Here is a 22477-nt window from a genome sequence, read left to right on the forward strand (position 1 = left end):
GGTTGACATCAAGCAAGAAAACCATGTTTTTCAATAATAGACACAATTCTGGGGTGACTGCACCATAGATTTGTACTAGTATAGGAATGTGCCACATCCTATCTTTAATTCTAAAGACAGGGAATAATGGGAATGATACAGGCCAGTCTCATGAGACCCTTTGTAGTTTGGCATTCTCTGTTAACCAAATGACACAGATGACTTTTTAGCAGAGCCACAGAGGTCTTTGAGCTGATTTAAAATATAAGTATGTTTAGCGTGGAATTAGTAACTAGTAATATCCACTGAATGGGAAGATCTACAGAGAACAATTCTTTCATGCTGTGGTTGGGGTGGGGGAAGCTGGACAAAAGGGTATTAGTCCTGGAGATAATAACTACCTCAGATTGATCTTAGTAAATGGAATGTGTTAACAGCTGACTACATTACAGAGTAATTGAGGTGACATTACCTTTAACATAATGGAGCAAACCTGAGTGTGGCGGTAGTATGTGTGGGAGTGTGTTTATCTACCAGTAGTTTTAAAATTTCACTCTCCTGACCCAAGTGGTATGTTTTATCAACTGTGACTGTCAGTTTTGATATGTCAGTTAATAGAACTTCCTTAAGTGTGCAAGCTCTTTCCTTTAGGAAGGTAGATTCATAAGACAAAGACAGTGTATCTATAGAAGTCTGACCACTTGAAGAGAGACAATGATTCAGTTATAGTGGAAGACAGACCAAATATGCCTGTAGGATATCTGGGAGCCTACTGATTGTTACCTTAATTCCATAGAACATCTCTCTTAATATAATTTAGAACCATAGAGGAAGAAAGAGTACTGGTTTGGGTTTTCTTTTTACTTACCTCTATTCCAGGACTCTAAAACTTTTCATTTGACACGGGGAATTCCTCTTACTAATGTCTATAATTTTCCTATTTAACCATTCAGAGTATAGCAATAGATGTTTTTCTTTAAGTTAATCAGTTGGTTATTTTATATCTCTTTATAGCTTTTTAATTAGTCTAGATTTGTGAGGGCACCTACCTCATAAGAACTGAGTATATTGGGAAAAGAAATCTTTCTAGACCTATGTCAAGTTTATAAGCCTACAAGAGAGTACAACTCTGGAGTTATTCCCAGCTGTGGAAAAGAGGCCATGTAGTATTGCAGTGAAAAACCCAAACTCTGGAAGATTCCTGTGTGGAATTCTGGCTCTCATTTGTCCTCATTTGACCTTGGGCCGATTACTTAACTTCTTTGGCCTCAGTGTTTTCATATGTGACAATTCACAGAGTTGTGAGGATTAGATGAGCTAATGTATGTTTTAGTTTGAACAATGTAAACCTGCTGTTTTTGTAGGACCAAAATGGTCAAATATTAGCAATCCATATGGTTCATAAGGCTCAACCTAAAAAAATGCTTAGAATAGTGACCCTGGTGGTATGAGGTGAGCTTCATGCCAGTGTTGGCTTTACCCTTCCCTTTCTTGGAGAAGTCACTGATTCTTTTTTTTTTTTTTTTTTTTTCATTATTCACCTGTGGATGTGATCTACTTATGAAACTCAGCAGTACTAAGCTGATGAACCTTGTGTAAATGCCTATTTTTCTCTTTCTACTACTGAATCTTGGGTGGATATGTTACCTCCCCATTGTATCCCTTCTTCCAGTCATGGAAAGACAGGATTGAATCAGATGATGAAAAGGCTTTCTTCAACACTCATATGCTGTGATTCTAGAATAATTTGTCCCTTCTTGGTCAAGTTTTCGAAACTAAGAGCCAAGAACACTTGTCCCCACATTCACCTATAACAAAGAGAACCACACCATAGAAAAATTGCTTAAATTAACCATAGCCATATTCCAGCTTGAGATGTGGGATGTTTCTAAGAAGTCAACATCAACACAACCATCATTCTCCCTAAAACCAAATGATCCCAACCACAAAAATACTTCCTTCTAGCCCATTTTTGCTTCATAGTGTTAGTTCTTAAAAATCTGGAGAATATCTTTTCTTCATTTAGAAAAGTTACATAATGCCTATGTCACTAAAATACTAAAATCACTTCAGGGTAGCCAGTGGGACCTTTAAAGGCCATCCTCTGTTAGGTAGCAATTTTTCCAAACTGCATTTTTTTCATACATATACAAGAAAAGCCTGAACTTGTGTCATTATCAGGGTCTGAGAGCAACATGACTTGAACATTATTTCCAGCTGCAGAAAACAGTCACCAGAGAATTTCAGTGAAGTCATTTTCAAACTTATAAACTAGTTCAATAGAATGAAAGTTTAAGGATTTTTTAAAGTATTCTTCATGTTTTTGCAAGAGTTTGTGAAAGAGAAGATGTGGCTAGATTGGAAGGAATATTTATAACCCAATAAATACAGAAAAGACTTCTAGAAGTAATACATTCTTTGGTAATAGACTGTCTTCCAGTGTCTTACTAAGAAATCGCTGCCCTCACTGGTTGTGTGTTTATACAGAAGCAGTGCAGAGTGAGATTTGCTTCTGCTTCTCTCTGTTGTTTGAGAGACATTATTTGCTTCCAGCCTTCAAAAGGTCAATAATTTTAAGTTTGGTTACTTTACAGTGGCATTTGATTTCTCCTCAGCTTTTATACTCCGAAGTATCAATATTCGGTAAACATTAATTCAGTGTTTTAGGGATTGTGCTGAATACTAGTGAAAAACAGGAGAAGACAGCTCCTGACAACTAAAAAGCCATCCCCAGAGCAGAGCCTTCGGGTGGGAATGGGATGAAGATGTGTATCAGATGCAGAAGAGTTAACTCAAACATATTTGGGGTGTGAGGGTGGGCGGAGCTGTGGCAGCCAGCAGGGCACTAGAGCTTCAGTCCAGAGTGAGCCTCTGACTCCCAGTGTTGGTGTTAGGGAAGCATCCTGGTTTGCAGGGAGGGGAACAGAGACAGAAGAGCTTGATTGCTATGCAAAGGAATCTGCATGATCTGAATCTGAGAGTTACAAAGAGCCAGTGAAGGACTTCAGGGAAGTAACTTTGTCAACGTTTTCTACTCAGAAAGATCACTCTAGCTGCACGGCAGAGCCTAGATTGGAGGAGGTCCACACGGAAAGCAGAAAGCCCCTCTGGGTGGCTATTTATAAATCCTGAGAGCTGATCTGGGGAAGCCCACACGGAGCAGTAGCAGCAATGGGACTAGAACATGTATGAAGGTTATTAAGGAGGATTTGGCAGAAGAGTGCATGCCTATTTTTCTGATTCGTGTTTTATTATCATACTGAGCCAGTGTGTACAACTAAGCATTTTCTATCTTCCCAGTATTGTGATCTGAAGAAACAAAGTTGTAATATAATGAAATTATCTCAATTTTAACCCTAGTGAGAACTTCTTAGCTTTATGTAGCTCCATTGTAGTAATAGACTTGGTTGCCACAGGTTTTCTTAACAAGGGTATATATTCTTAAGTGCTTCCTTCTAATTAACTTTGATCTCATTGATACATGGCAAAACTGACCATTCCCGGAGGGGAAGTTGGGGGGGATGAAGCTGTGACATAGAGGATAGGGATTAAAAAGTACACTTAGCATGAGAGCTGCAGAATGTATCGAAGTGTTGGTTCACTGTACTGTACTCCCGAAACACTAGTGTAACACTGAATGTTATCCTTCAATTTAGAAAATCAATTAAAATCTTTTAAAAGTACATGACAGATGCCAAGACACATAAAAAACTTTTAAAAACACTACCCAGTTTTACTGACTTCTCATCTCTCTACATGCATTCAGTCCCTTTTCAGTGTCCTATAATTCATCCTGACTGTTTTTCTGGCCTTTACCCACCTTTTGTTGTTTCTGCTTATATTTTTCTGGAACTGTTTTTTTTTTCCCCCCAGGATTTGGGGGTTCTTTTATGGCTCCTTCTCCATCACCAGTGACTCCAGCTCAGAATAACCTGCTACAGCCCAACTTTGAGGCAGCTTTTGGAACAACGCCTTCAACTTCTAGCAGCAGCTCCTTTGACCCATCAGGTGAGGTGGTGATTTTCAAATGTTCTTTTCATTTGTTTCGATTGTACACTAGCCCCCCTGAGGTTAGTGTGATACCAGGAAACTTACAAGCAGATACTGAGTGGTAACCTGGTTTTAAAACTTAAATAAGTCTCTTGTGCTGTATTTTAAGTAAATATTTTCAGTACATTTTGGAAGATTTAAGGATAACCTGTAATCCTTTTCTGTGTTTCTTTTTTAAATTTTAGCAGAAATCTACCACCACACACACCATCTGTTTGCATGAGCTTACATGCACGTGGTTTAGAGATGGTTAAGGGAAAACAAACACTTTATGCAGTATCTGAATATGTGAACACTCCCACTGCTGTTGCTTACACCCTCTGAAGCTTGCATGGCCCTCGGTTTTATGAAGTTGGGACACAAATAGTATTCTTTGCCTGCCTTTAATCTTTCATCCTGCTGTCATTTTGTTTGTATTCTCTTCCATTCTACTCTTCCCATGCTGGGTCCTTACTACAAATTTTCAATTGGTGAGTTTTTGGCAATTAAATGTGTTTCAGAAAACAGCCTAAATATATCCCCTGCCTGACAATTTGGTTGCTTCTGTTGCCAGTGCCTAGTTGAATGCTGTCCTTTTCCAATTTAGAATGACTGTACAGTAGTATTGATAGTAAATATTCATAGCTTTTTCATGAAAATTAACCACAAAAATTTTGACAAGGATAAGATACTAGCAACAATTTATGCAAATCCTCTGCATCTGTATTTTGAATGTTGTTTCTGTATTCTAGGAACTAAACAAGTTGGTAATTTGTTATATAGTGATTCCTTAGTTAAAATAGTTTTCCCTTTAAACATTCCTTTAAAGTTAGAATCAAAATTGCCTGCTTATAATGAGGGAAGTTGTCAAAATGTTTACTTCTAAAATATGGTCAACTGTTTGTCAGATACTTATTACTATGTCCTGCTCATTAGATCAGGTTTTATTCCAACACTGACTTCACAGGAAACCAGGAGATCCACTGCTTGTATAGAGCAGCGTTATAATAAAGGCATATATATTATCTAATTTAATCTTCACAATAAAACTATGTGGTAGTAGTACCCTCCCTGTTTATAGATGAGAAAACTAAAGCTTTGATGTTAACTTTCTCAAAGTCACACAGCTAGTGAAGCATGCAACTAAATTTGAACCTAATTCTGACACCAAAATCTGTGCTCTTTCTTTACATTACACAGATATTTTTTTTCCATCTTTGTTTATGTTTACTAGTAATTCTGTACTTTATGAGTAGACATATGTAGAAATGTTCTTCTTGGTGTTATAGTCATAAAAAGTGTCAATTACGTGCCTTCTTTTATAAGATTGTATATTTACTTATTTTATAGTTTTTCAGAAAATAATTTCCATTTAATTTTACATATAGCCTTTTTTTTTTCCCCAATCATTCTGAACATGGTCTATTTGATTTCCAGTGTTTGATGGTCTAGGTGATCTACTGATGCCAACCATGGCACCAACTGGGCAGCCTGCACCCATTTCAATGGTACCCCCCAGTCCAGCTATGGCAGCAAGCAAAGCCCTTGGGAGTGACCTTGACTCATCTCTTGCCAGCTTAGTAGGCAGTGAGTAATACAGTTTTTTTGTTTGTTTCTTACTACATCCTGTGCAGTTTTTTTCCTCTATCTCTTTATATGTATTATTTTTCTGGATTCACGTATGGGTGAGAATATCAAGGAGCGGACAGAAATTCTTAGTGCTTTACCCAGTACAGTTCCTTGGAAGATAAACAGTTCCTTTGCCATTGTCTCACAAGCAGTACCCATGCCATTTTTAATCTAAATTACTAAAGGCTTAATTAGCATATGCAAGTGTGAAACCAAGAACATTAAGTATTAAGTAAGCATTTAATTTTTTAGTTCCCTTGGATAGAAGAGCATAGAGTAACTTAAATATTGACAATTGAGCATCCATATGATTTTAAGTTATTCACTGAACAAATATTTGTTGAGTACCAAGCACTCTTCCAGGCTCTAAAGATAAATCAGCAAACAAAACGGGTATGATTTCTGTTCTTAGGGTACTCAGCAGGGGGAGAGACAAACAATATTTTCAAATAAATTCTATAGTATGTTAAGTCATAAGTGCTATGGAGAAGAAACAGAGCAGGCAAGGAGGAACTGGGAATGCTGCAGAATGGGAATTAGAGTAGGTCTAACTGAGAAGGTACAATCTGAGCTAAGATTTGAAAGGAGAAGAATGAGCCACAGGGATATCTGAAGGAGAATATTTGCAGACAAAGGAGATAGCCAGTGCAAAGGCACTGGGGCAGAAAACTGCCTGGCATAGTCAAGGAACAACAAGACCAGAGGCTGGACATGAGCAAGTGAAGGAGAGAATCCTAGGAGATGAGGGCAGCTGGTATAAAGCTGTCCTATTCTTTTAACTCTGAATTTGATTTTTCATTAAGGTGAATGGGTTCACCACTGCAGATACCTTTCATTTTTCTCACGGATTTAGAAGGTCCTTGATACAGACTTTTTTTTCCCCTATGAATTATCCAATGGACATATTTTTCCCATTCATTGTCCCTGGCCTGGGCATCCATGAAAATGCTTTGATGACACCCATAGAGAGGTTATTTGAGTATTCCTACTCTAAAATTTCATCTTGCTGAAGGCTAGTTGGCTAGTGGTAACTGCTTTTGCTGGCACTCCAATGTATCATCCATATTCTCCTTTAGAAATAAAGGATTTAAACCTCTAGCTGCTGAGAGTGCATTTTTTATTGCAAAGCATAGCAAGAAGAATATTTTTGAGTAATCAAATTGCTATGTATCCTGATTATAGTATTGATTACATGAATTCATTTATTACCAAAATTTATAGGAATGTAACAACACTCCCCCCCCCCCCAAAAAAAAACCCACTGATTTTCTCTACAGATAATTTTTTTTTTAATTAAAATATCTTCCAGGGCATCTGGGTAGCTCAGTCAGTTAAGTGTCCAACTCTTGATTTCAGGTCAGGTCATGATCTTAGGGTTGTGGGATCAAGCCTCACGTCACTCAGGATTCTCTCTTTCCCTCTCCTGCCCCTCGTGCTCTCTCTCTCTCTGAAATAATAATAATAAAATAATAATTAAGTTTTCTTTCAAAACTGAAAAAAATTATCTCCATACTCCCTACCAACATTCTAGTTTGTTTTTTTATAGAAATTGACAAGCTGAACCTAAAATTCATATGGAAATACAAGGCAGTCAGAATAGCCAAAAACTCTAAATAAAAAAGCATAACCTTGGAAGACTCACGCTTACTGATTTCAAAACTTACTACAAAGCTGTAGTCATTAAGCAGTACTGCTGCACAGGATAGGGCATATACCTCAATGGAATAGAATGACAGTCTAGAAATAAACTTAAGTATCTGTGCTCAATTGATTGTCAGTGAAGGTGCCAAGACAGTTCAATACGAAAAGTTTTCTTTTCAACTAATATGCTGGGCCAGCTGGATACCTACATGCAAAAGGATAGAGTTAGATCCCTTGCCTTCTCCAAAATAATTAATTAATTCACAGTGGATGAGAACTAAATGTAGGAGCCAAAACCATTAAACTCTAAGAAGAAAATGTATTAGTAAATAAATCTTCATGACCTTGGATTGGGTCATGTTCTTAGATATGACACCAAAAGCACAAGCCATGATAGGTAAAAATAGATAAATAGAACCACATTAAAATTAAAAACTTTTGTGCTACACATGACACTATCCAGAAAGTGAAAAATAACCTAGAGAATGGGAGAAGGTATTTGTAGAACATATATCTGATAAGGAACTTATACCCAGAATAAATAAAGAACTCTTACAACTCAATCATGAAAAAACAAATAACCCAAATTTAAAATGGTCGCAGGATTTAAGTGGGCATTTCTGCAAAGAATATAGACATGCGGCCAATATGCACATGAAAAGATGCTCCACACCAGTCTTCTGGGAAATGCATATCCAAACCATGTGAGATGCCACTTCTCACCCAGGAGGATGGCTATAATTAGAAAAGACAATAACCAATGTTGATGAGAATGTCTCTAACACCGCGGATGGCGGATGAAAATGTGACTGTGGAAAGCAGTTTGGCAGTTTCTCCAAATGTGAAGTAGACTTACCCGTAGGCAGAGAGTGCACCACGGGACTAGCCTAGAACGCTTTTCCCCCACGCCTCTGCCCAGCTTCATGCAAATCTCAACCTTCTCCATGAGGCCTTCCCTGAGCACCTGTTTAATGCTGCCTATCCCTCACCATCCTACGGACCAGATCCTGGTCTTCCTTTGCTTTTTCCCATGGGCTTTCCTAACACCTTCTAGGGTCCTATATAATTTATTATTTTATTGTTTTAAAATAAACTATTAGGATAGAAATTTCTATTAGAATACAAATTTCTCCAGAGCCGGGATCTTTGTTTTCTTCACTAATATATCCCAAGTGCTTAGAACAGTGCCTGACATCTGTAGAGACTCAATCAATATTTGCTGAAGTAGTAAAGGAATTGAGATTAGAGTAGCATGGATAAGCCAGTTGTGTCAGGAGTCCCCAAGACCACCTTCACTCAGAGGATGCAGAACATGGGTGTCCTCCCAGCTAAGACCTACTAGAGCAGCATGGTGAGGATATGCAGCTGGGTCATCAGGGAAAAAGACAAAGCCAAGCTCAGAAGAATCCACATGCTGACTTCCTTATGCTCTCCCCTTCCCATGAGGGGAAAAGCATAAGAAAATGTGGCAACACACATGATGTTTCTGCCCACGGAAGCCCTATAGAGACCACACCCAGGGGTTTTACTGGATGCTAATCAGGTACTCCACCTGACATGGCCACAAATTTCAGTCTTGTAGAAGGAAAGCAGGTGTACAGCACAAACCACATGGTTTGTACAAGCAGTTTAGACACTGTAAAGCCACCCGTATCATTAGGAAAAGTGTTCTCTTGATATAGAGAACAGTTTACTGAGCTGGGTCCCAGAGGCCAGGCACACAGGCCTTTCTAAGAGAACAGTCTTGAGCCTGCTCTGTTTCCTCTTTCCTGCACACCAGTTGACATTAAAATGTGATCCTTAAGTATAACGTGAAGTAAAAGAAAATGTTAGATTTCTGAACATGTTTCCTAACATAGTTTCTCCTTTGTAAAATTGAATACAGTCATTCTTAGGCAAAATATGGACTTTTTCTAGACCTCTGAATCTTTGATCTTTTAAATGTTATATCATTTAAGCTGAGTATAGAGGTTTAAATTCTGTTTTCTTTTATCCTTTTATAGATCTTGGAATTTCTGGTACCACATCCAAAAAGTAAGTGTTTTTGAAATTACCTGGTTTTCTTGTGACCGTGTATTTATATTTATTTAAGACTGTTAACCTCATTGAAGCAATAACTCACTCTCGGGCTAGGTAATTTCAAAATTGGTTTTTATTATATTCTGGATTTTTGTTTTTGTTGTTATTCTGCTGGAACCTCCAAACTGTTGGCTCTACAATGAAAAGAGACAACAATCTATTTCAGTCTCCAAGATTGCCACTAAATTATAGCTAGAAATACTTGGGAATTATGGTTTGAGTGCTTTAATAGCTTTAAATTCTAGAATCATTACACTATTCCTAGCTAACACTGGTTTTAAAAGTTCTCTCATGGAGGATCAATTTTAAGGAGGATAATAAGAATGATAAACAATGTGTCCTTTCTTTAGATGCGTTTTTCAACGTTTCTAAAATTGGGATTAGGTGTATCTTACAGTTCACTATAAGGCAGGTTATAGTCGTGATATAGTTGTGTTGAAACCTTCCAATGAGCCCTCTCAGATCTAGAAGTGCCATCATGTATGAAACAAAATACAGGTATTTGACAGGGTCTAGATAACAGTTTTTACAAATATACTTATTTGGAGTTTTTTATAACCAGTGAGGAATTCAGTTGAATTTTGTGACACATTCTTCTATTGGAAGTGATAGGAAATTCCTGTTACCATTGAGATCCAAACTCTAAATGATTTTTTTTAATCAAATGCTTTTATGCTTTCTTAGATATATGATAAGACTCCTTTATAATTTTTAACCTGTTCTCTCAACAACTCAAATGAACTGCTTCTAACTCCAAATTAATCTAATGAGCCATACACACTCTTTTCTGATTAGTGTGTTTTAATACTTCTGTGTGTTTTCGCATGCTTGATTTTAGGGGAGATCTTCAGTGGAATGCAGGAGAGAAAAAGTTGACTGGTGGAGCCAACTGGCAGCCGAAGGTTGCCCCCGCAACTTGGTCAGCAGGCGTCCCACCAAGTGCACCTTTGGTACGTAGCCACAGGAGGCCAGGGTGGTGCTGATAGTTTGCCACTTTTCTAGTGTGTAGGACCAAGTGCACTTTGTTTAATTTTGCTACTGATACTGTATTTTTTTTTTAAAGATTTTATTTATTTGTCAGAGAGAGAGAAGGAAGGAGAGCGAGCACAGGCAGACAGAATGGCAGGCAGAGGCAGAGGGAGAAGCAGGCTCCCTGCCGAGCAAGGAGCCCCATGTGGGACTCGATCCCAGGACGCTGGGATCACGACCTAAGCCGAAGGCAGCTGCTTAACCAACTGAGCCACCCAGGCGTCCCTGATACTGTATTTTTTCACCCATGTAGAAGGAACCTAATCTGAGGCAATATTTACCAAAATGCAACTTGCATTGACTTTCTGTTTAATAAAGATTGTAACCTATTTTTTATTTTCATTATTTCAAAATAGTATTTATGCTTCTTTAGATATTAGTTCTATATTTGCACAGTTATGGAAACAACTTTACAAAAGCCTTAAACATAATTCATTATTATCTATATTTTTATCTCATTTCTTGCCTGTTACCTGATTGTCTTAATAAGTAAGATTTATTTTCTTAACCAGAAAAATAAGGCAGTTTTCTATTGTGTAACTAGACTTTCATTTTAAAACTCTATTATAAATTCCGCTCACCATTTTTTTACATTGAAACTACCAACACCATCTTTCCTATAGAATTTAAATAGATTTCATTTTTGTGTACTGAATCTCAATACCATCATTCAGTCTGTTTCTGAAAGAGCATATTACTGGAAATAAAGACTAATTATTTTGTGAGATTTGCAACCACAAAAAGGACATTTCCAGGGTAGGAAAACTTACTGTTTTTCTGTATATGCTCCATTTTTAGCAAAAACAATGCTAGTCACTGTTCAGGCTTATTCGTAATTTCACCCTGGCTTACTCCCTGAACCTGTCTAACTCACAGTCTTCTCTAAGGCTTTCTGGATGCCATCTCTCCTTATTGCCAGAATTAGTTCCTAACCATCACCCACCAACCCCAGCCAAACAAACATGCATGGAAGTGAATTAATATAAATTAGAATATAAACACTTTAGATGCCATTAAAAATAATCATACTCGGGCGCCTGGGTGGCTCAGTGGGTTAAAGCCTCTGCCTTTGGCTCAGGTCATGGTTCCAGGGTCCTGGGATCGAGGCCCGCATCTGGCTCTCTGCTCGGCAGGGAGCCTGCTTCCCTTCCTCTCTCTCTGCCTGCCTCTGTGCCTACTTGTGATCTCTGTCAAATAAATAAATAAATAATCTTAACAAAATAATAATAATCATACTCCATAAATTTAAATACTTGAATTTTAGAATTTAAAACGTTTTCTTTTAAATCACTTGATAAATAGTAATGTTTTATATATAAACAGTTTTATTACAGTTTTATAAATAAAAATAAGTTTAAACCAATGGGAAAAAGATCTTTGGAACTAAAATTTACCACTAAACAATACAAATAGTATTAATCAAATTATAATTTATATCACAGTTTCTATAAGAGAAAACATTTTAGGCTCAGTCTTGAGTTCTCACAATCTCTTGTCTCCCCACCCAATCCCATGGTTGTTAGTTAGAAAGAAGGTAATTTAAGGACTAATATTCTCTGCCTTTGGTGAGTTCAAAGTCCAAAAGATCTTAATTTTAAAGCATAATTTCTAAAAAACAGCAATGAGAAAACTGCCTATTGTGTCTAGGTATTTATCTCTTTAAATATTTCTCTGCATTGTCTTAAACAGTGTTTAAGAGGACCATATTTAGCTGTAAAATAAAGAGTTCCATTTTAATTTTACAAAGGATACTTAGTAAAAAAAACTATATATCTCTTAAACCAACCCACGCCTGGGATGAACATACAATTTATTGTCCAAACCAGGTTTATTTTGAGGGTGAAAAAGAGCATAATTATTACCCTAGATCTCAAGCCTTTACCTGTAGCTGGGGGCCCAGATAAACGCAGAGACCATAGGCAAATAGTTCTCTGTCTTGGGGGCTGCACTCCATTCTCAGAAACAGAGACATTTGAGGGCTACTATCTTATTGGGGACCGGTGGGGAGAAATTCAATAAATGTAAATAGAATCCCTAAAGAGAGGTTTTCTTTAGAACTGATCTTATAAATCTCTGAATACCACATATTGACATTAAATTGCACAATTTATATTATCATTACCAAATTAACAGAACTAATTTTCCTATTCTCTTCTATGCAAAATTAGAGAGGCACCATGTGTTCTGAGCTTATACTTTAGTAGTGTAGTCCTCATCAGCAGGAAAAAGCTTTAACAGTTTTTTAACAGGTTGATTTCAGAACAGTCATGGTGGTAAGTGCTAACAGTCTAAGGTAGTCCGGAGGAGGAAAGGGTGGTGAGAATATGGGCGCTTGGTAGATCAGCTGTAGGATTAAAACAAAAAGTGGCTGAGAGCCTGACATGAAGGTGAAAAGGAAAACAAAAAAGAAAATTTCAAGTAGAATCCACACAACTGGTGATCATTGTGAATGATGCCAGAAGACAGTGGTTGTCCAGGTTTCTTTATTGGGCAGTTCACTGAACAATGCGGCCATTTAACCAGGAAGCAGACAAGGGAGAACTACTCTACTCACTCTGCCCCTCATTAGTTTCAAAATACAGGTGAAAATTCAAAATACAGGTCAAAATTCAGTGGGGTGGAATCCAGAGCCGATGACGAAGAAAGAATTCTTCAGACGTCTTTGGTGCAATGTGGTGGTTTATTAAAGCACAGGAACAGGTACCCACAGGCAGAAAAAGAGTTGCTGCACTGGGGTTGTGAGGGGTGGCAGGTTATATACTATAGGGCTGGCGAAGGTGAGGAAAAAGGGAGGTTTCAAAAGAACTTTCATATGCTAAAGAGGACCTACAAGATACCCAAGGCCTTGAGGCCTCCTCATTGTCAAGGTTTTTCCCTCTAGCAAGGTATTAATTTTAAGATAGTTGGGAGATTCCTAAAGAATGTCACAAATGTCCCACCCAGGAGTGGGGGTGGGGGAAGGTTGCAGGGTGTCAGCCTTTTGCTTTGTCCTCAGCCAGCCTTCTGTTTCCTCCTGACCTCCTCCCTCTCTCTTTCTCTCTCTCTCAAAAAACAACAAAAAAAAAATAGTGTTAAGTTGGAGAGCTTATTTAGTCTACACATTTCCTGCATCCCGCCTTTAACCATACAATGTTGGGAATTCATCAAATACTTAACAGCTGTTTTGCTTCTTCAAGACAACAAAGCCACTAATTGTCTGATTGGCAGGCACCATCACTAAGAATGAGATTAATATTCTCATTGTTTTTTAAAACTCCAGAACTCCTTATTTTTTATTTATGAAGCGGAGGACTTTGAGTTGTTTGTAATTAAACTCCGAAAAGTAATAGACAGTACGCTTTAGCATAAAGAATCCACAACAGCTGTGCAAAGAGAAACTAGAACAACAGAAATAATTTATCAGGAGGGCAGAGTTACTGTACTTCTGTTTCTTTTGTTTATTTTCCTTGACATTTTAGGCAACAAGATGAAAGCAGTCAAATGCAGAGTTATTTTACCTTTATGAAGATAAACTCTTAGATGCAGCCTGTGTAAATTCCCTGCCCTTTATCCCATTTACTGCGCAGCTCTTTAACAAAGCTCTGGCTTTGCTTTTACTGAAGAAATTATTCTGACTTAATTATGTAAGAAGGCCTCTGGCTTCTTCCCTCCAGTTCTTTCTTTCATAAAAGGTCTCTTCCACTTTCCTATTCCTTAAAAAATGTTTGAGTCTCTTTTTCTAAGAATATTCAAGAAAAAGAAGAGAAATGACTGAAAAAAAAAAAAAAACTTATGCCTCAGAAGCAGCAAAGCAGCGTAGTCTGTAGACATCTCCTTTCAAGTAGGAGATGAAAGGGCAGATGTAGGGCTGAACGTCCTGCTGCTGCCTTTTAAAGTTTGTACTGGTAGACAAGAGCTGAGGTTCCTCTTCCCAGTTTGTTTCAAATTCTCCTCAGTTGCTGCTTGGAGGTTCAGCTCTAGAATTTGCCAGAGCACAGAACTGAAGTTAGATCTGAGCATCGTAACAGGACTTGAACCCTTGAGATACATCTGCTGGCAGGGCTCTGTCATCATGGCCATCAAGAACCCTGTGTCTCGGTGGCTACTTCTTCCTGTTTTCCAGTGCACAGGAGACCTCTTAAGTTTTCATCAAACGGGGAAGATGCTTGCAATTCAGAAATAAATGCATTTGGCAAGAGACCACAGAATCCACAATTCTTTCCCTAAAAACAACTAATATTTATATGTCTATGGATGAAACATTCAGTTGAACATTGAAAAAGAAAATAAAAATAACCTGAGGAGTAAATTTAGAGTTAATCTATGTAAGCACAATAGCAAACTTAGACTATCTTTAAATTATTTGGCCCATTTATTTGCTCAGGAATTTCCAGTAAGTTCATTTTATTTTGATAACTAATAAAAACCTTTTTCTTTCATAGGACGAAGTTTTAATGATAAAGTTCTGATAAATAATACAATATCACTGTATGATACAATCTTGGTAAGGGACAGGATTTTGGGTCTGGTGAATGCCACCTAACATGTTGAAATGGTGAATAAAGAGTGACTCTGAAAATACAATACCTATAGTGTAGGGGAGGAAAAATGACTTCCCCTCTAACTTTCTGAATTCTTGGCTGAGACTCCTGTAATAAAAGACCAGTTAGCAAGAGAAAAGCAGAAGTTTATTAACATGTATACCTCACGTATAGGGGCTACCCAGGGAAAAATGAGTAATTCCCCAAGGTAGCCTATGCCACAGGCTTCAACACCATCTGCTGCTGAAGACAAAAAGCAAGCAAGCTGTTGGGTGGCCAGGCTGGGGAGAAATTACCAGGAAAGTCAGGGTAGTCTGAAGGTAAGATTTGTTGTGTAGATTTCAAGCAGTGTCTTGTCCATTGATAAGATCTGTGATCTAGTCGACCTTCTCTTCCTGGTACAGTTGGAGAGACCTTGACAGACAGATGGACATTTCCTTTGTAATGTAAATGTCCCTTACAGAAGTTCTGTACTCGACTCTGTTTTCAGAACTTCGACTGCATCTGCTGCTTCTCAAGTATTGCAGTATTTTCTTTTATTTTTTTAATTTTTTGAGATAAAATTTACAAAAACCCTAAATTCGCCATCTTCACAATTTTAAAGTGTACAGGTTAGTGATTTTTCAGTATATTTGCAATATTGTAAAACCATCACTATTATCTAATTCCACAGTATCTCCATCACCCCAAAAAGAAACACAGCCCCTTTTCAATTTCCTCCTCTCCCTCTCCCCTGGCACCTAATAATTTACTCCATTCCTATAAATCTGTCTATTCTGGATATTTCCATATCAGCGGACTCCTATAGTATGGAGGGTTTTGTGCCTGGCTTCTTTCACTTAGCACAAGGTTTTCAAGGTTATCCATGTTGTAGCAGGTATCAGTACATTCATGCCTTTTTATGGCTCAGTAACCCATGGTTTGGATAGACCACATTCATCAACTGATGGGCATTTGTGTCATTTCCACCTTTTGGCTAGTAAGAAAAATACTTCTTTATTTGTATAGAAGGTTGTGTGTGAATGTATGTCCTCAGTTCTCTTGGGCATATACCTAAGAATGGAATTGCTGGTTCATGAGTAACCCTCCATTGAGCTTTTTGAGGAAATGCCAAACTTTCCTGCAGCCACTTCCTTTTACATTCCCCCCAGCAATATGTAAGGTTTCATTTAGGTCTTGATATGCGTTTCCTTAATGACAAATGATGTTGAGCACTTTTTCATGAGCTTCTTAGCCATTAGTACCTTTTTTTTTTTTTTTTTTTTTTAGAAATGTCTTCATATCCTTTGCCCATTTTATGATTGGGTTGTCTTCTTATTGTTCAGTTCTAAGAGATCTTTTTGTACTCTGGATACTCGATACTTATTAAATATATGATTCACAAATATTTTCTCGCATTCTATGAGTTGTCTTTTTATTTTCTTGACAGTGTCCTTTGATAAATATAATAAACCTTGATAAACTCTAGCTTACCTATTTCTGTTTTTATTCCTTGGGCTCTTGGTGTTATATTTAAGAAACTGTTACCTAGGGGCACCTGGGTGGCTCAGTGGGTTAAGCCGCTGCCTTTGGCTCGGGTCATGATCTCAGGGTCCTGGGATCGAGTCCCGCATCGGGCTCCCTGCTCAGTGGGGAGCCTGCTTCCCTCTCTCTCTCTGCCTGCCTCTCTGCCTATTTGTGATCTTTCTCTGTCAAATAAATAAATAAAATCTTAAAAAAAAAAAAAACCGTTACCTAATCCACAGTCTTGAAGATTTACACTTATGTTTTTTCCTAAGAGTTGTATAGTTTTATCTCTTACATTAGCCCTTTCACTATTTTAGACTCATTTTCATATATGATGTGACATAGTGTCCATATTCATTATTTTGCGTGTGGAAATCCAATTTTCCGAAAAAAACTTATTAAAAAAAATGTTCTTCATTTATTAGTTTTGGCATCCTTGTCAAAAATCAGTTGACCATAGATGTATGGATTTATTTCCAGACTCTCTGTTCTCTTGTATTGATTTATATGTCTGTCCTTATGCCAGTACCTACATCACTGTTCCGATGTAGCTTTCTAATAAATTTTGAATGCAGGAAGTGCAAGTCCTCCAAATTTGTTCTTCTTTTTCAAGATGGTTTTGGTTATTCTGGATCTCTTGCCTTTCTGTATAAACTTTAGGTTCCAATTGTCCATTTTTCCAAAAGAAGCAATTGAAATTTTGATAGGGATTGCACTAAATCTATAAAGCAACTAAGAAAAATTGCCATCTTACTCTTAAATTGTCTAATCTTTGGACACAGGATGTCTGTTTATCTAAGTTGCTTTTTATTTCAACAGTGCTTTAACAAATTGTCTAACAATGTTTCAACAAGTCTTGTCCTTTTTAAAAAAGTTTATTTATATATTTGTTTTTAGTAATTTCTGTACCCAATGTGGGGCTTAAACTCCCAACTCTGACATCAAGAGTTGTAAACTCTTCCAACTTAGCCAGCCAGATGCCCCAAGTCTTGTATTTCTTTTCTTAATTTTATTTCTAAGTATTTTATCTTTAGCACTACTGTAAATGAATTGCCTTTGTATTTTTTAATTGTTCATTGATAGTGGACAGTGAACTGAGTTTTTTATATTGATGTTATATCATGCAACTTTGCTGAACTTATTTATTAGTTCTGGTGGTTTCTTTTGTATTTAAATTCCTATGGATTTTCTATATATAAGGTGATGTCATCTACAAGTAGAGATTGTTTAATTTCTTTTTTTCTTTCTTGATGCTGTTTCTTTCTTTCTTACCTGATTGCCACAACTAGAACTTCCAGTACATCTTTGTCGTCTTAAGGAGAAAGCTTTTAGTCATTCACTGTTAAATATGATGATAGCCTAGCATTCTTTGCAGATGCCTCTGTTGAAGTTGAGGAATTTCCCTTATAATATTAGTGTGTTGAGTGATGTTTGCCTTTTTGATTGTTTTGTCATGAGTGTTGGATTTTGTCAAATGCTTTTTCTGCCTCTTGTAACATGATTATGTAGGGTTTTTTCCTTACATTCTGTTAATATGATGTATTACTTTGATTGAGCAAACCTTATATTTCTGGGATAAATCTCACTTGCTCATGGTATATAATTCTTTTAGTATATGTTGGATTTGGTATGCTAGTATTTTGTCAAGAATTTTTGCATCAGGGTTCATAAAGGATATTGGTCTGTAGTCTTCTTCTAATCTCCTTATCTAGCTTTGATGTCAGGGCAATACTGCCATCAAAGAATAATTAGAAAGTGTTCTCCCAGTTTTTTTTTTCTTCTTTTTTGTATGCTTGAGAAGGATTGATATTAATTCTTCATTTTACATTTAATGGGATTCACCAGTGAAGCCATCTGGTTCTGGGCTTTTCTGTGGTGGAATTTTTTTATTGTTGACTATATTGCCTGTGCTGCACTTTTTTTTATAACTAGAATTTTATACTTCCTGATCCCCTTCATCTATTTTGCTCATCCCCATTTACCTCCCCTCTGGCAACTACCAGTTAGACAGATGTAAGAATCTGTGTTTTTGTTTATTTATTTGTTTTTATTTTTTTTTAAGATTTTATTTATTTACTTGAGAGAGAGAGAGAGAGACAGAGCATGAGAGGGGAGAGAGTCAGGGGGAGAAGCAGACTCCCTGCTGAGCAGGGAGCACGATGGGACTTGATCCCGGGACTCCAGGATCTGACCTGAGCCAAAGGCAGTCACTCAACCAACCGAGACACCCTGGTGCCCCTTTGGTTTGTTTTTAGATTCCACATTTAAGTGAAATCATGTGGTATTTGTCTTTCTCAGTCTGATTTATTTCACTTAGCAGATACCCTCTAGGTCCATCCATGTTGTCACAGATGGCAAAATATTTCTTCTTTATGGCTGAGTAATATTCCATTTCATATATATTCCACATCTTTTTTCCAAGATTTTATTTATTTATTTGACAGAGATTACAAGTAGGCAGAGAGGCAGGCAGAGAGAGAGGAGGAGAGAGCAGGTTCCCCGCTGAGCAGAGAGCCCGATGTGGGGCTCGATCCCTGGACCCTGGAATCATGACCTGAGTTGAAGGCAGAGGCTTAACCCACTGAGCCACCCAGGTGCCCCCATCTTATGTTGTTCCATATCTTAGCTATTATAAATAATACTGTAATAAACATACGGGTACGTGTATCTTTTTGAATGACTGTTTTCATTTTCTTGGGTAAGTAGTGGAATCACTGCATCATATGATTTTTTTTAAAGATTTTATTTATTCTTTTGACTCATATGATATTTCTACTTTTAATTTTCTGAGGAACCCCCATACTGTTTTTCACAGTGGTTGCACCCATTTACATTCCCACCAACAGCATGTGAGGATTCCCTTTTCTCCACATCCTCACCAACACTTGTTATCTCTTGTCTTTCTTATATTAGCCATTCTGACAGGTATTAGGTGACAAGTCATTATGGTTTTAATTTGAATTTTTCTGATAGTAAATGATGTCAAGCATCTTTTCCTGTGTCCACCGTCTATAGGTCTTCTTTGGTAAAATGTCTATTCAGGTCCTTTGCCCGTTTTTTTAATCAGATTGGGGTTTTGGCTGTTGAATTATGTATGTTCTTTATATATTTTGTATTAAGCCCTCATTGGAAATGTTATTTGCAAATATCTTCTCTCATTCACTGGGTTACCTTTTTGTTTTGTTGATTTTGATTTGATATCCTTTGCTGTGTAAAAGGTTTTTGTTTTGATGTAGTCTCAAGTTTATTTTTGCTTTTGTTTCTCTTGCCTAAATAGACATATCCATAAATATGTTTCTAAGGCCAATATCAAAGAGATTGCACCTATGCTTTCTTTTAGGAGTTTCAGGTCTCAGGTCTCACATTTAGGTCATTAGTCCATTTGCGTTTATTTTTGCAAATGATATAGGACAGTGGTCCAGTTTCATTCTTTTGCCTGTAGCTGTCCAGTTTTCCCAACACCATTTATTGAAAACGCTGTCTTTTCCCCCATTGTATATTCTTGCCTCCTTTGTCATAAATGAATTGACCACATCAGCATGGGTTTATTTCTGGGCTCTCTATTCTGTTCCATTGATATGTGTTTATCTGTTTCTGTGCAGAGCCATACTGTTGGTATGGAATTATGAAATCTGGAATTATGGTACTTGTTCTTATTTCTCAAGATTGCTTTGCGTATTTGAGGTCTTTTGTAGTTCCATACAAATTTTAGTGTTATGTGCTCTAGTTCTGTGAAAAATACTATTAGTTGTTTGTTTGTTTGTTTGTTTGTTTTAATAGGAATTGCATTGAATCTGTAGATGGGTTTGAGTATTATGGACATTTTAATAATATTAGTCCTTCCAATCCATGAGCAAGGTCTGTTTATATCATCTTCAATTTCTTTCATCAATTTTATTGTTTTCAGAGTATAGATCTTTCACTTCCTTGGTTAAATTTATTCCTAGGTATGCTGTTCTTTCTGGTGTAGTTGTTTTCTTAACTTCTCTTTCTGCTACTTCATTATTAGTTTAGAGAAATGCAGCAGATCTCTGTATATTGTTTGTATCCTGTGACTTTGCCAAATTCTCTTATCAGTTCTAATGGTGTTTTGGTGGGGTCTTTAGGGTTTTCTATATATAGTGCAATTGGTGAGAGTTTTTCTGCAAATGGTGAGAGTTTTGCTTCTCCCTTACCAATCTGAACACCTTTTATTTCTTTTTCTTGTCTGGTTGCTGCAGCTAGGATATTCAGTACTATGTTCAATAAAAGTGGTGAGAGTGGGCATTCTTGTCTTATTCCTGATCTTAGAGAAAAAGTCTTCAGTTTTTCACCATTTAGTATGATGTTAGCTATGGGTTTTTCATATATGGCCTTTATTATTTATATGTATATATGTATATGATGTATATTACCTCTAACTTTGTTGAGAGCTTTTATCATTAACAGATACTGTATTTTATCAAATGCTTTTTCTACAGCTATTGAAATTATCATATGGTTCAGGCCTTTTTTGGTTGCTGATGAAAGTTTTTTGATTTCTGACATAGTCTTTTTCTTTATATCCATTTAGACTTGTTATGATTTCTTCAATTAGTTTTTATTGTCTCTGCTCCCATATTTATTATTTCCTTCTTCTCCTTACTTTGGGTTTAGTTTCTTTTTTTCTAATTCCTCAATATGGAAATTGAGGTCATTGATTTCAGATCTTTCTCCTGCATCTGGGCTGTATGTTCTTGTTTCTTTGTATGCCTCAGAATTTTTCGTTGAAACCTAGATATTATGAATATTATCATGTGGCAACTCTAGAAATCAGATTCTGTCTCTTCCCCACAGGTTTGTTGTGGTTACTTTTTCCGTAGTTGTTGTTTGTTTTGTTGTTTTATTGTTGTTGTTGAGTGACCACTCTGAACTAATTCTGTAGTGTCTGTTCTTTATTATGTGTGACTATTAAAGCCTCTGCTCCTTGAGCTAAGGGGTCGGCTAAGGATGAGATAGCTATTACTGAAATTCCTTGAATAAGAATATCTCCCAGTCTTTGTAGAGAGGGGCTTTGAGTTGGGTCATGTCTGCAGAGTCAACCAGGCAGTTTGTGGCTCTACTTTAGTGATCAGAATCACTGGTTGCTTGCTCAAAGCCTCAAGGTCAGCTGGAGGCCTTCTCGTTGCTTTGCTGAGCACGCATACAACCCTGGGACCTGTGCAGGAGCTTCCGAACTCCCAGGAGTAGGTCTGCACTTTTTACACCCTTAATCCCCCAAACATCTCCTTCTCCAGACTTCCTCCAAGCTTTTTGTTTAGTCTACTATTTGCCCTGTTATCTGTTGCTTCAGACAGCAACAACTAAAACATTTGCCTGTAAATGTTTTCCACAACAACTTTATCATTAGGTACATTCCCAGTTTGGTGAGACAAAGACAAGCCTTTTGAGCCAGTCTTTCTAGGGAGCCACCCAGAGGAGACAAAATAAATAAATATATTCTGCTCCCTCTGGTACTATTACTGAGAATGTAAGCTGTTATTTTCAAGACTACAGCTGAGCTGGAGAACAGTGGATGAAACAAGGGTAAGTTAAGATGCCACAAAGCTCACTCTTCTTGCCAACATCCAGCTGATTTTCTTGAATAAGTACTTTCCTGGTTGCTGCAAGCTTTTAGTTAGCTTTGAGTTCTAAAATAGTTGATTCTCATAGTTGTTGCCTGTTTTTCCACTGACTTAACAGATAGGGGAGAGTTTCAGAGTTCCTTACTTCACCATTTTTGCTGACATCACTACAGTATTTTCTTTTTTTCATTAAGATTTTGCTTTAATGATTAAGTTTAAGGAATTGCAGTAGGGTTAGTTTTGGGTTTTTTTTTAAAAGGTTTTATTTATTTTTTTGTCAGAAAAAGAGAGCTTATAAGCAGGGAGAGTGGCAGGCAGTGGGAAGAGGGAGAAGCAGGCTCCCACTGAGCAGAGAGCCCAATGTGGGACTCGATCCCAAGACCCTGGGATCATGAGCTGAGCAGAAGGCAGATGCTTAACTGACTGTGCCAAACAAGCATCCAGGGTTAGTTTTCTAAACATAAGGGAAATATTCGGAGGCCT

At 37.3% G+C, this 22477-nt stretch overlaps 1 protein-coding gene across 9 annotated transcripts in view; it reads left to right on the top strand.

Annotated features, from left to right (window-relative positions):
* SNAP91 (synaptosome associated protein 91) overlaps nucleotides 1-22477 on the top strand; it is a 147830-nt gene that overhangs the window by 113351 nt on the left and 12002 nt on the right. For 7 of the 9 annotated variants that reach the window (XM_082730685.1, XM_082730687.1, XM_082730680.1 and 4 more), the window contains 4 exons: nucleotides 3853-3987; nucleotides 5446-5595; nucleotides 9282-9312; nucleotides 10196-10307. In XM_082730685.1, the coding sequence (XP_082586811.1) occupies nucleotides 3853-3987; nucleotides 5446-5595; nucleotides 9282-9312; nucleotides 10196-10307 (428 nt within the window). The remainder of the gene's footprint in view (nucleotides 1-3852; nucleotides 3988-5445; nucleotides 5596-9281; nucleotides 9313-10195; nucleotides 10308-22477) is intronic. The other 2 variants (XM_082730688.1, XM_082730686.1) reach the window with 1 other exon arrangement.

Source organism: Mustela nivalis (assembly GCF_964662115.1).
Source record: "Mustela nivalis genome assembly, chromosome: 5".
NCBI lineage: Eukaryota > Metazoa > Chordata > Mammalia > Carnivora > Mustelidae > Mustela > Mustela nivalis.